The sequence below is a fragment of the Halichoeres trimaculatus genome, unplaced genomic scaffold (genome assembly GCF_033239565.1).
Source record: "Halichoeres trimaculatus isolate MK-OKI-2021-1 unplaced genomic scaffold, fHalTri1.1 fHalTri1_scaffold_11, whole genome shotgun sequence".
NCBI classification, from domain to species: Eukaryota; Metazoa; Chordata; class Actinopteri; order Labriformes; family Labridae; genus Halichoeres; species Halichoeres trimaculatus.
Genome location: NW_027437189.1, coordinates 32,101,929 through 32,116,931, shown reverse-complemented (window position 1 = coordinate 32,116,931; position 15,003 = coordinate 32,101,929). Strand labels below are relative to the sequence as shown.

The window sequence follows — 15,003 nt, the reverse complement described above, 5'->3', positions numbered from 1 at the left end:
TCCAACCCTGTGTATGAACAAAGAATAATATGAAGGACTCACATTTGAAAAAAAAAATAAAAAATTAAAACCATTAAACAAAAACCCAATAATAATCTGATATATGGATTTTTATGCTCATCCTTAATCCATTGTTTGGGTATGTTTGCCAGGGCATCACAGTGGTCTAACCAGGTGGTGATGAAGGCATGGGGTAATTTTTCTGCGTCTGGGATTTGAAGGATCTGAGTTTTGATATTTTCATAAAATGGTAAAATTCTGTTCTGGTAATGTTGGAGATATGATTTTCAAAGCTAAGGTCGAGGTCTAAAACAACTCTATGATTTCTAGCCTGCTCTCTGTATTCAATATTTAAAAGTGCAATCACTGACTGGAACAGATGAATCACCATCATTATTATAATCTGTCAAAATTACAGGCAGCTTTTGTATTTTCTTTGGTCACAGGATATGTAATAATACCGTGGACAATTTCTGCCAAAGTGCATTAAAGTAAGAGTGATGAAATCGTGTTTTAAGTAGGTAGAAATTGAATATCTTCTGTGGTTCAGATGACATGATTCATTTTGGAAAATAGGCTTAACCACTTTTCTGCCAAGACTTAGAAAATAGAGCTGATACCTCTGTCATGTCTGTCTTTTTGAAAGGAGAGGAAGACAGAATCCAGGTAGCTTGTTGTTGGATGCAGTAACAGAACAGTAACATGAATAGCGGAGTCAATGGAGGGCTTCCTTGAATTATAGCTGGTCTGTATCACTGAGCTGTAAACACGCCAGCTCACGTACAGCAGGTAGTGAGAGTCATCCTCCCTGCAGATGTGCGTGAGCTCTAATTTCTGGCACTGACCCGTCTGGCTCACTAAAATACTGACATCTGATTGGCTGATTCACTCTCCTGACTGTCTGCTCTGTCTCATAACAGAAACTAACCAAATCATGTCCCTTAGTTATCTGTGGAAAGCAGGTCAGTGGACCACAGCTTTCCCTCCCTCTGTCTCTGACCACATTAACTTGTGATTCCCTCGCTTCTTGTCCTCACATCATCACTCCCTCCTGTCGTGTTGTAACTTCTTCCTTTTACGCTCTGTTTTTCCATCAGTTTTCCCATTTACTTGCTGTTCCCTTTCCTATGCTTCCATATCATTTCTTCCTTGAAGTCTCTTTCTCAGCTCTCTTTTCTTTCTGTTACTCATTTTTATTTTCTCTGTTTATTCTCTCTTCCTTTCTTTTATGCCCTTTCCTTCTCTTACTTCCCTTCTTTAATCTTTTATTGTGCATTTCTTTTTTTTTTCTATTTCCATCCTTTAGTGTTTTCTGTCTCCTTTGTTTCCTTCCCTTCCTTCCTTCCCTCTCTTTCCTCCGTATTGCAGATATGTAGCCCAGCGGTCAGCAGCCCTGACTTCTTGCAGCAGTCTATTTTAGCTCGATCAACAAATCTCTTTCACAGGATTATAAACACACGCTCTCACACACACACACACGCAGGCAGTCATACACAAACACACACTCACACACTTTGCTGCATGCCAGGCCTCATACATTACCTTAATTGTCCAAATTCTGCAGGATAAGTAAACAAATTGTCTCCTGTAGTAGCAGAGCAGACACACCCTCCCCACTCACTCCTTTACTCCGTCATGCTCTTTTTCCACACACGCTCACACTTATTCCCAGGGCTCATTGTTGCTACTCTTCAGGCTCTGCAGATGCTGACCCACATTTTGCACTGTAGTAAATTATGACAGCACTTCTACTACAACCCCAGCAGCTCAAACTCCTCCTGCTTAGCATGCTTACGCATTCTGCATTCACACAAAGGTTTTTTGCAGATGCAGACGTTACACACTCTTTGAAGAACACAACTGCGTAACACCCGACCTGCTGTCCCATGCAGCCCAGCGACCCAGATTTCTTCATCTGGGCGATGGTTCATTTTGGTGCAGACACACACGCTAAAACAAGAGCTGCACCTTAAGCAATTATCAGAGGGATGATGCAAATGATGCTGTCAGGCTATAATGAATCATGCATTCTTCACACACATGTGTTCTGGATTATTTTGACATATTTTTTATGTTTTCCTAATTTTTTAAGGCACATTCTACATTTCACTCAAAAAGTTGAAAAACTTTGTTTCCTTAGCTTCTAACAAGAGTCTCTGTCTTTGACCTTTGACCTTCTGTATCACCTCCTGGGTGCAAAGAGAAAAAGGATCAATACAGAACCTTAATGCATTATTCATCTGAGTCATGTAGATCTCCAATTCTGATGACCTCTTATGTCTGAGGAGGTGCAATATAATACGTTACAGTCCATTTTAAGAGAACACTCATCATTGTAATGGTGATCCTGATAATGAGGATGATAATGGTGAAGATGTAGCGGCTAATAGCAATGAGCAGTGATTGATTGGAAGGATTATGATGATACCAAGGTTAATGACAGACAAGCTTTTTGATGATGGTCGTCTTACTTTTATGGCAAAGATGCTGAAGCTTTTATTACTCCTATTAAACATTAAACAGTTCCTTTTATGTGCCACCTTTGCTGTATGTGCTTTGGGTTGTACCTAGTTAGAGGCTCTGAGGTACTTAAGAAGTTTGTTTTTTGCTACTAGAGGATTGACCAGTTTATATTATTTCATACAGTAATGGAAAATGTACTGAAACTCTTCTTCTTTATCTCTGTCTCCAGGATGAGATGGAGGAACTGAGGTCTGAGATGCTGGAGATGAGGGACATGTACATGGAGGAAGACGTCTACCAGCTGCAGGAGCTACGGCAACAGCTTGAGCAGGTATTTTTGTGAACATGAGCACTGGTTACACATTTTTGGTTAGGAGCCTTTAGTGCAATCAGACAGTTAGAGGCCACATGCTTTTTCAAAAAAACAAGATTGTAGTCACCAAATTGACTTTAAGCGTCCCCTTGATACTCCGCGGTGGAACAAGTTGGGTCCTATCACAAGGTTTAGGGCAGAAATTACCCCTACAGCAGTGTTTTTATGCAGCAGAAGCTCAGAGCGCACCAAACACCCCCTCCCTGCTCCTCTGCTGGTTTCCTCTGCACTCAGACGGGGCCATATTTTACTTGACCAAAAACACAAATAAACAGACTCCCACCGAAAAAATCTGATATGGGTCTGCATTCACGCTTTATTTAGAGAATTTTCAGTGCGTTACTTTCACACAAAACACCGCGAAGTACGGCTCTTGTTCTCATTGTGTCGTAAAACGGCGCTACCTCCGCTGCAGAGCCACAGCTGGCTACGAGGCGCTCGCCGCTTTGGGTATCAGTCCGCACGCGTGGTGTGCCAGATATAAACAAACGCAGGTAGTCTGCCAGGACGAAGAGACATGATGAGAACTAGAGCCTTATTTAGCGGTGTTTTTGTGTGAAAGTAACGCACTGAAAATTCTCTGAATGCAGACCGATATCAGATTTGTTCGGTGGGCGTCCGTTTATTTGTGTTTTTGGTCAATTAAGAAATGACCCCGTCTGAGTGCAGAGGAAACCGGCAGAGGAGCAGGGAGGGGGTGCTTGGTGCGAGTGCTCTGGGCTTCTGCTGCACAAAAACACTGCTGTAGGGGTCATTTCTGCCCTAAACCTTGTGATAGGACCCAACTTGTTCCATCCTGGAGTATTACTTTAAGAATGAGTAAGTGAATAAGTAAATACGGGAAACAAAAGTACTTTTCCAGCTACTCATTGTGTTTGCGCTGTAAACCCCAAAGTCCAAATTACTCCAATGGATTAAGGTATGAAAACTTAACATTTGTCAGTAAGTTCAGTTTACTCAAATGTCTGAGTTTTCTGTGTTGAAACTGATGATTTCGGAGGAGATTTACTTTTTGTGACTGTTTAAGTTAGCACAACTTTAAATCATTAGTTTCTGTGACTGCATTTTGTAACCGTTAGTGAGGAGGGGGCGCAGTCGATATGAAACCCTGTTGTACTTCTAGACGTGCAGCATTGGCACTGGTTCTCTGTGCTCCACATGACACGGACTGTTTGTCTGTGCGTCATAGCATGGACCAGCTTTCTGTGCTCCTCGTGGCATCGCTCAGCTGTCCACTCTCTACATGGTGTGGACTAGCATTTGTGCAAAAGATATATAACTTTATTTTTTAAATTTTCAAAATTGGCCAAAACAGCATGATAGTACAGTCAAACAGTTCACTTATTAATATAGTAATCATAGTAATCATAGTAATCATTAGGCGCACTGCAAAAGTCAGTAGATACAAGAGCCCGCACCATGGAGCACAGACCACCAGTCAGTGCTGTGGGGCTCAGACAACCTGTGTCCCCTGAAGAACAATACTTAAATGTACAGCAGGGTCTCACATCTACTGCCTTCCCTCCTCGCTCATGGTTACTAAAGTTATGAAATTAGAGCTGATTTTTGTTGTAATGGCATTTGTAACCATGAGTGAAGAGGGAACGCTGTGGATATTAGACCCAGCTGTACTTTAAAATTGTTTTTTTCATTTAGTTGTTTCATATTCATAAGGCAAATTTATTGATATCACATCTTACAGTTTTGAGTAAGGTTAACTTATTATGTTTTACAGTGATATGCAACATTTTTTCAATGTTACTTAATATTTTAATTTGTAACAAATAAGCATGAGGTTTATTTGATTAGAGACATTCAGTAGAATGATTTTCTATTATAATCGTCACTACTTAAGATGTTTAGTTAAATTAACTTATTTCATTATCCAGTTTTTTTTAAGGTAATCAAATAAACTCAACTTATCTGGATTTACAGTGTGTGAGCGAATTGTTTGAGTGCAGTTTTTATGCAGATGCTGCACAACATTTTGCATGATGTCACTTCATCTACGTTTCAGGCAAATAAGACCTGCCGCATCCTGCAGTACCGGCTGAGGAAGGCAGAGCGGCGCTCTCTCCGAGTCGCTCAAACCGGACAGGTGGATGGAGAACTGATTCGGACGCTGGAGCAGGATGTCAAAGTAAGTGTGTTTGAGTGACAGCAGTATGTTTGCATGCAGCTTAAGTAATCAGTCAGCTCAAGATCAGACTGAGCACAACTTGATCAACACATGTAGATAGTGTGGGTGGTATCAGACTGGGGTTGGATTCGGCAGCCATAGATAGATGGTGTCGCTGCACTCTGAAACGACAAACACCATGTAATGTAACAAACATGAAAGAAACACTAGGAGCTACAGCTGCATCCATCTTGGTCATTGTTGTTAAAATGTTGCTTCCTCTTTAGGGACTGAAACTAGTTCTATATACGCACAGCTTCACTCACCAAAAAAGGACACAGCAACACCTATCAAATCAGAGTGAGACGTTCTCGGCCAGAAGTCTGATTTTGTCTTCCAAATGTATACTTAGACAAGACTAACTGTAACTTGTGGTTCTTATTATAAAAACCACTCTAACACCTTGAAAACAAAAGAAAATGAGCAGAAATGAAAGTCTTGCTAAAAAGTTTTTTCAGTGCAGAAATCAAAAATGGACTTTTGTTCTCAATATGGGGAGGGGGGATCGTCTTGACTAGAATTTTTCATTGATCAACCAAAATAAATACTGTCTAAGGCACATAAGAGACTGTGATGTCTCCAAATCCTTGAGTTATTGTTTAAAGGTCTCATATTCTGCTCCTTTTCTGCAGTTTAATATGGATCATTGATGTCTTCATGAAATGGTAGTAACATGTTTTGGTCCAAAAAGCCAATAAATCAAGCACAGCAGCATTGTTTCCAGGCTCTCATAGCCCCTCTGTTCAGAACGCTCTGATTTAGTGGGCGTGGCCTTCATATGTAAATGAGCCACCGCTGATGCCACCCCGCTCTTCCATGTCACTGAGAGCGGCGCCATGAGCTCAGAGTGCACAATGTTTAGAAAACAGAGAAGCCAGGAGACAGGAGGACACTGAGGAAAAGCTCTTACATCTGCTCCACAGCACACAGCATTTAAAATACTCACATTTCCAGGGTCAGAGGTTTGTTGGTGGATGGTTGGTAATGCACCTGGATTCAGGACAAGTCAGTTCGCTAGCCCTCTGTTGTACTGTCCAAAGTTGGAAAAGCAGTCTGCCGTGAAGTGACTAGCACACACATGCACAGTTTTACTGAGTGTAGCTGGCACATTTCCCTCATAAATGAACTCTAGACACTTAGTCTTGTCTTCTACTGAGATGGGAAGCTTGTGCATGGAACTATGTGGCTGTTTACAGCCAAAAACAAAGCAGTGATGGCTTTTCTCCTCCCCGCTGCTGGAGAGATTTCTCTCCAGATGCGGGGAGAGAAGTGGGCTTGGAGGAGGTTGGTATCTGCTCCGGTGGACCAATCAGGTCAGACTTGCTCCTGATTGGTCATAAAAAGGACTCGCTGATGTCGGCAAACCCCAGAAACTCCAAACAGCTTGTTTTAGGTCAGGATTTTACATTCACAAGCACTACTAAGTACAGGTTTTGTCATTAAATATCACATTTTGTGGGATGGGGAAAGCCAAAGACCCACAAATTTCATTAAAAGACTTAATAAAGTGTTTTTTTGCATAATATGGGACCTTTAAAACTGGATGCTATCTGTAATGTATGGTTAAAATTGTTTTAGCAGAACAGTTAAATCCATTTTACAATCTAGCTTGCTACACCTGAATGGGAAATCCTTAGAAACTGGTCATATTGGTAATGCTTTGATAAGATAGCAGTTGAAAACAGTAGATTAAAGAGATAACTGCGATTGCCAAAGATTTAGGACCTTAAGTTAGACGAGTGGTTGCCACACAGATGCCGTGTTTTGTTTTGGTTGGTGTCTGCCTTTTGAGACAGATCCTATGACCCACTTTCATCACACTGTACAAGTCATGCAAACATTGTGAGGTCAGGCTTCCTCTAATTTGTTTAAGGCATTCCCCTGTTAAAACTGAAGTGGGTCAAATCCCTACACCAGACCCCAGATGAAGACTTGACTTTAGACTCGTATCATAACCTGCAAAGATCTTATCCATCACTCCATCTGCAAACACATAAAAACATGCACAGGCACAGATGGTGTAAACAGACAACACTGTTTTTTTTACAAACATCCTTCACGGCACACACACACACAAACGTAAGTCATCCAGGTCACTCCAGGAATCTGTTGTAACAGCCAGAGATACACAAACTCTGAGTGGAGAGTAAAACTAGTGTGTGACTGTTTTCTGTCACACTGACCCTGACCGATGGACACACACCGACAATTTCTCATCATTCCTACAACATTTTCCATGTGATGGGGGACACAATGGAGCCTTTATCCCTCTAAAAGAGAGACAGCGTGTGTGAGAGAAAGACTGTGATGTCACTCTCTAGCTTTTCTACCGGCTGTTGCTGTCTGTCTCTCAGCGCCTGTCTCACCATCTGTTTGTTTTTGAAAGAGGAAGCAAGGAAGGAAAAAGAGGAATGGATGAGCGTACATCCTGTGTGTGAGTGTGGCTGTGTGTGTGTGTCTGTGAGGAAGGAAGGGGGATTGGTCAGTGTTTGAAAATTCAAACCAGCCAATCAGTGTGGGGGGATGAGGCAAGGAGGAAAACAAAAAGGAAAATTATTGGAGAATCACAGACAGCCTGAAGAAGCCTAGAGTTAAAAGAGAAAACCTGGTGTAAAAAATAAAAACAATGTGAAAGAGACACAGTCAGCAGCAGTAAACACAGAATTCCCTAAAAGTAAGACGCTGCAGGGAGACAAAGCTCTCTTACGACACATGGCTGATTGTGTCTCCTTGCCACCAGGGCCAAGGCTCAGGCAGGAGGTCAAGTTACACCACGCTGCTTGTGTTGGTGTGTGTGCCTGTGTGTGCCTGTGTGTGCATGCATTAATTCCATGCTAAGCTCCTCTTTTGTAAGCCTCCCACAGTCACTCCTGTATTTACTCTGGTAACTTTATGATTAGCCTTATAAAAGCAGACACTCACTCCTGCCTCTGTGACTCATTACTTATTCATCCCTGCTGGAAAAAACACTCAAGCAGCAGATAAAAAATGAAAAATAGCCAGTTTCATTTCAGTGTAGTTCAAATGTTCTTTAACTGAAGTTGGAAGTGGTAGCAGACATCTACTGACCACTGTGGGAGGGCCCATGCTCACAGGTGCTCCCAATCAGGTGCCAATCAGCCATCTGATTGGCTGAGAGTCAAAAGCAGAATAAGCTGTTTGGAATAAAAGATTCGGCTAATTTTTCAATGGTGCAACCTGCAAACTCAGCTCTGCAGCTCATCCCACAAATGTATGTTCATTACAAATATAGTACAGTTAAACGGGAAGCAAACAGGCTTTCCAACAGTATAAGATTTATTTGTCTTAGTTTTGGAAAAAGACCTTGGGTAACTTGAATGGCACTTTGTAAATCAGGATTATTATTATAATTAGTAATAACTTTATTATTATTATTATTATTAATAAAAATAATAGTAATATGACAGTATTATTATTATTATTATTATTATTATTATTATTATTATTATTATTATTATGATTATTATTAATAATAATCATAATAATGTGGAGAATACATTTTAATTCTCAATTAATACAACTTCGGAGCACGGCAACAGTGGGGAGGATTCTAGAAAGCTGGGTTTCAGAATGCCTCAAAGTCCTCTAAAGACAGAGGCTGGAATAATCCACCAACCTGAGATAAGAAAAGATAGTTTTAAACTCCAATGCCACATCTTGTTAAGCTAGCTTGCATGCTAGCTGTTTTTAAGAATACTGTAAAGCTGTGACCTACCGAGAAAACTGCTCAAACAAATTAGTTATATCAATTACAGGGAACCTGAACAAGCTTTGTTTTAACAGAAACGTTCAAAACATTGTCTTTCAGGCTGTCTTGTCATGTTTTAGAGTTTTTTTTCCTTTTAGACTCACTACTCTAGCTTTGTTACATGACTAAACTTGACCTTGACATGCTGAGCTGCTCCGCACTGAGCTGCTTTAAAGAAATTGGCTTAGCTACTGTTTAGGTCCTGATTTGATGACTCACTGGCATGCTAGTGCACTCAACCTGGCAACTGGTCATACACACACACTTGAACTATATCTGGTACACTTAAAGACACACATGAACTCACTCACACCCTCTCTCCTCACACAAACTGTGTCAGTCTTTCCTTGCGCCCCCCTCTTCCTGATTGCTGACTGTCTTTGTGTTCAGTTGACCTTTAGTTCTCCTCCAGGGGAGAATATGGGGGCTGATGAGAGAGATTAAACAGATGGTGAAAAGATAGAATAAGAGCTGTGTATTGGAATATTTTGAGACCAGATCATCCCTCATTTGTATCACATGCTTTTATTTCATGTCTCCAGTGTGTGTGGTGTTGTGTCTGAGTGTCTCCGTGTGACATCTTGCATGCGACTTTGGGTGTCTGTGTTGTAAGTGAGTGTGTATTGCAGGGTTTCGACAGGGTTAATACTCCATGAGAATATCTGACATCATTTCCTGTTGCACTCACACACTGCTCTCATTCCCACAGGCTGTATACATCTGGTCAAACACACACACACACACACACACTCACAGGAAATAGTTGTTAGGATTCCCATGCTGTCAACACAGCTGTAACACGTAACCTTTTACTCAACCAGACTTAATCACTGAGAATTGAGGATTTAAAATACATTTAATTTGTAATGCTTTTGGATTTTTTTTCACAGTTGTTTAAGGATTTAAAGTATCACATTTATTGTCAGCGTGTAATAGAAGGGATCCCTCTTTTTATTTTTTTATATTTATTTTAAATTTTTTTTAATGAAATAAGCTTTTATTTTGAAGGGACACATAAGATATTGCCATGAAAACAGCAAAAACAAACAAACAAAAAAAAGAATGAATATTTGCACCCTGTGAAGAGGAATAAGCTATGTTGTTGTAACATTGTCTGTTTTGTCTCAGCCGCTCTCTGCTAAATGTAGAGCCAGTGAGGAGATGCTAAATGTGACACCAACTTGAGAGGGAGAGAGTTCATTGACCAGCAATCTTTTATTGATAAAACATTAGTTTTTCTTAAGGAGTGAGAAAAGTGTCAGTCCACAGCTGCGAAATCTTCAACAACTGTCATCACATCTGCAAATCTCTACAGAACTGTTAAAAACAAAACAAAACCAAAGTAGAGAGAAACCTCTGCTAAATAAAAACGAGCATCAACAATCATTTTTCCATCCCAGAAATTTAAATCATCCCTTTGTGCTTTTGTTTTGAAAGATATCATGTTGTTAGGTTAAACATCAGTGTAAAAAAAGTGTAAGGAGCTGGGTGTGTGTAGCTTAGCTTAGCACAGAGCCTGGGAGCAGAGCAGAGCTTGAAGTTTCCATTCTGACTTCTTGATGCCCAAATAAGGAGAGATCTGAGACCACTACAGCAGTGACTGTTCACCATGACAGCTCTATGGTGCCATGGGTTAGATTGTTGTTACGCATGACACCAGAGCAGACTCTGTGTAAAAAAAATGTTAGTGTAAACATTACATATATAGTAGATGTAATTATTCAACAGTCAGTTTTTGTAAGGCCTCTTAGTTAGCCTATTTTATATTTTGTATTCACAGACAACACCCACCACCCTCTGCATGGCACCTTCACCAGGCAGAGGAGTGTGCTCAGTGTGGCAGACTGCTGTCACAGTTCTTCTCCACAGACAGACTCAGGAACTCTTTAGTCCCCCCGAGCGAGCCTTGAATTTAGGGCAGGGGGACAGCACACTCAATCCCCCTTTCCCCTCATTTGCACAGATTTCTTGCACCATCCACTTTTAATAACTTCAGAACAGATTTCTTGCCTTGTTTATAGGCTTTTGTCTTAATAGACAGGTTTTTGTTTGTTTTTTATCTTCATCAATTTTTCCTAAGCTCCTGAGAGGTTTTTGCTTTAATTGATGGGCTTTCTTATTCTTATTCTTATTTTGCATCTGATTTTTATTTGAGGTAGAGTTTTCTATTGTTAACGAGCATGTGGCAGGGAGGCATCAGCCTTTGGGGTAAATTTGTATCTATATTTCATGTCATATTTGTCTTTAAACTGCTAAATAAAAAAAAAAACATCCAAGTATCTTTTACATATTAGTCTATTTACTCTTTCACAGAACTGCTCCCTTCGCCAACTCCACTTACTGACTAAAACTACATTATCCATGGCAGTGGAGGTTTAATAAAACTGAGTGTTTTTTTGGTTCCCTGTAGATGATATAATTGACTTTATCACCTGTCCAAGTGTCATTTCATGTGTGCAATATATACAATATGCAGTATATATACTCTTTCCATAATATATAAACAGTGCTGATATAGTTATAACTCAATGACATTTCATGGTGTTTAAACCCAAACCTTCACAACTTCATGTGTCACCCCAAGCTTCACTTTCAAAATGGCAAACTGGATGTCCTCATTTTGCAAAAATGTCCTCAAACTCAAGGTCTTGAGCTCAACACTGGTCCTCCTAAAGATAGAAGCACATACGCACTGTTTCTCTTTCCCTCTCTCTCTCACACACACATACACAGTCATTAGATTAGAGCTAGGACGCAGCAGTATCCGGTAAATTTATCTAAGCCGGGCCAGCTCCCAGCCTCATCTCCATATGTTATGCGTGTGTATGTGCCTGTGTGTGTGTGTGTGTGTGTGTGTGTGTGTGTGTGTGTGTGTGTGAATGCCTATGTGATACAGACAGGGAAAAGGGAACATAAGAAATGGAGGAAAAGACAGGAAAAGAGGGCAGAAATGGGTACAATGTGGTTATTGTATGAGTTCTAGTCTATGTATGCGTTCCTCTTGCAGTGACTCCTCCTTATTCTGGCTGAACCAAAGGATTATTAACAGAAAATCAACAGAAAATTAGGAACAGAGAGGATAATCTTATTGGAAGATTGCCTCTTCTTAGAACACCACAGTACCAGCATGTTATCCTCTCCTCCTTCTCCTCAGAGTGCGGGGAACATTGGACCTAGCACTAGTTAGCATCAGCATGTAAACATGAAATCTTGTGTGTAAACAATGCAAGCTTGGTTACATAGGATCTCTGTACACACACAGGAAATTAAAAAAAAGTATAAATCCAACTGAAACTTTTCAAAAGCTTTTTTTGAAATAAATCTCTCTAGCAACATAAATAGAAAAGACCTAATTTTGAAAAATTGTGTGTTTAAGAGTGTGTTTCACTTTCCTGAGGCATCAGGGTGAGGAATAACTGATGAAACAAGTCTGGATGGAGTTACTGAAGTGTAAACATTCCCATACCAAATAAAAAGCAGGACAAAGCTGCTATTGTTACACTTAACTCTGCTTTTCCAACATTTTGGCTGCTGAGCGGTCCAGCCTGTAAAAAGTGTAAACTAAAACCCTACAACACAAATTAACATAGTTAGGCTCCTGTAATGAAACCAATGTGAAGTTACTGCTGTAGATGTTTGACCGGGCAGGCGAACATGGCGTCCACATCAGCTGTGGTTGGATTTGCATCTGCAGCCACTAATACCACAGCCATGATATGGAGTACAGTATCTACTGTACTGGGTGTAAGCCAGTATGTATGCATGAGTGGACACATGGACAGATGGGATGATGGTCGGTGATACTGGAGGTGAGATTACACATTTACTACTGCCAAATGACATGCCAGGGATAGTGGGAACACATCACCCTCTCCTCCCTCCCTCTGTCCAAAGAAAGCTGGATCACAGCCTGCCCTGCACACACACACCACCATCACATTAGTCTCCCTCCCTCTGGTTCACACATAATGGTTTCATAAATAGTCGCAGAGCAGATTAGATGTGATGTAACATCCTCTGCATGTTTGTCAGAGGTCAGAGTGTTGGATTAGTGTCGCAAAAGGTCAGCACCATCAACACCTTACGCCAGAGCTTCTTCAGAGGATTTTCTTTGTGTTCATGTGTAGAAAAAACAACAACAACAAACAAACCAGAAAAAAAATAGTTTTTTCATGCTGTCATTTTCTAAATTGTTGTTGTGTTTTTCCTTATCTGTCCGTTAAGTCCTGTAAAAGCTGATTTGGCTGTGCTCACCTCTACTGAAGTTAAAGGTTCAGCTAAACAGCAGCTTGTCAATAATTCTTCGGGGAGCTGCACTTTGTAAGCACATTTTAAAGCTCATTAAAAAAAACAATATAGCCGCCTCCAAGGTTGACTATAAGACCCTAGAAGCTTTGGGTTTCAGTGGAGTCATCGTTCCCTGACCTGAGGCCACACTCATTCATCAGCAGTATGCAGGATGGAGTTTCTGTAGAGTGCTGAGGTAAATGAAACTACAGGCTAAGAGTGTCTGTCAGATTTTGTATCAGAGTTGATGTTTTTTCTCATGCTCCCTGGCAGCAGAGCAGAGCTGTCTAAAGCCTCCATGAGGTCTGAAGCGAAATTTGATGGGGCTTCTATTTCGATTATATAGTATTACACACATACAAACAGGTTAGCATGAATACTGAGCTAATTAACCACCTAGCTAAAAGATAATTCTCTCTTGTTTTTAACTAGCTAGCTAATCTCCTATTAGTGGCTACACAAATCTTTCTGATAAACATTCCAATACCAGGACATGCAAACATACCTTTATCTTGGTGTTTTTCCTCCTCTTCCTCTTTCTTCATCTTCCTCTTCTTTCCTTTTTTTCTGGCCCTGAAGGACAAGTCTTTTTTTTGCAACTTTGTTTTACCTTTGACTACCTGCACTTTGGATACACAGTGTACAGTGCACTGCATGGCAGGAGGCACACATTACTGGTGTTGTGGAGCTATGACGTCGTAGAGACAGTAAGAATCACTGGGTCTACATCAAGCGGCAACCTTCGGTCTGAGAATATGAGACAATGGGGAAGTGTTAAAATCTGCTGTTTCTCGAGTGTTCGCTTGAGGCTGACTCCGGAAGTAGCGGAAGTCACAGACACACCAAGCCAAAAAAAGCCATTTTCAAAGCAGAAATTAACCTTTTTACAGCCTGGTTCAAAAAACGTCTCCTGTCTGAGTCGCTAATTTTACTACCCGCTTCCACTGTACGGGGGTTGGAATTTTTTCTAACTCAGCCGTTCAGAGGATACTAAGATTGCGAGCTCCCCCAATAAGAGGCACAGCTGAGGGTCACGTGACGGCTGGCGCCCTATGGCTGTAGGCCAAGCCCTTGCCACTACCAATATAGCCAATGTGCTTCATTTTCCATTTCAGAAACAGACAGGTGACGTCGGCGAGACTGCGTCCATGTTTTATACAGTCTATGGTCTACATCAGCAGCAGCACTGTTGACATACCATTGTGTTTTTTTTGCAATAATAACCTTGATATATATATATATATATATATATATATATATATATATATATATATATTTGGTTAATAGCTCTTGGGGGCCCCCTAATGACTGTGGGGCCCTAAGCAGGCACTTTGTTTGCTTAAGCCTTGGGCCGGCTCTGCAGCAGGGTAGATTTTATACCAAAAGACAACAAGACATTGATAGATATGATAGACTTAAATAGGACGCAAATGGAAAGAGCGTTTTTTAGATCCCTGAGAATCCCAAAACGTATTCTACTGTAAAAATAAAAAAAGGTGATGTTCTCTGTAATTCAAAAATGACACTGGGGTAAACTGGAACAAAGTGCCTACTTAGAATTAGAGGACTTGTTCTGAGTTTGCTTTGAGGGGTCAAAACCAGAGTGGTGTATAAATTAATTTAAAGCAGAGTGGCTCTGTGTTTTGAACTGTCACTGCCCTGAACTCCCACGTGGGCTGAGAGAAACCTCTCTCCAGTTTTCATGTATCCTCCCACACCAGGACACATGAATGTTTTAGTGCATGACAGGACTTCCTGTGCAGTTGCTCATGAGAAAGACCTGTCAGTTGTCTCTCCTGCTGTACTTTTGCCGCCCACTGCTCTTCAAGGGAACAGATAAAATCTATGAACTTACCTTTTAAGTGCATCATACACAACAGACAGGTGCTGGCTTGCAACTAGAACTGCTTGCTTTTCAGTCTCCCAGGTTGG

The 15,003-nt window shown here is 40.8% G+C and overlaps 1 protein-coding gene across 4 annotated transcripts in view; it reads left to right on the top strand.

Annotated features, from left to right (window-relative positions):
• Positions 1-15,003, top strand: part of mtcl2 (microtubule crosslinking factor 2) — a 161,599-nt gene that overhangs the window by 8,355 nt on the left and 138,241 nt on the right. For all 4 annotated transcript variants that reach the window (XM_074680908.1, XM_074680909.1, XM_074680907.1 and 1 more), the window contains exons 2-3: positions 2,693-2,794; positions 4,854-4,976. In XM_074680908.1, coding sequence (XP_074537009.1) covers positions 2,693-2,794; positions 4,854-4,976 — 225 coding nt within the window. The remainder of the gene's footprint in view (positions 1-2,692; positions 2,795-4,853; positions 4,977-15,003) is intronic.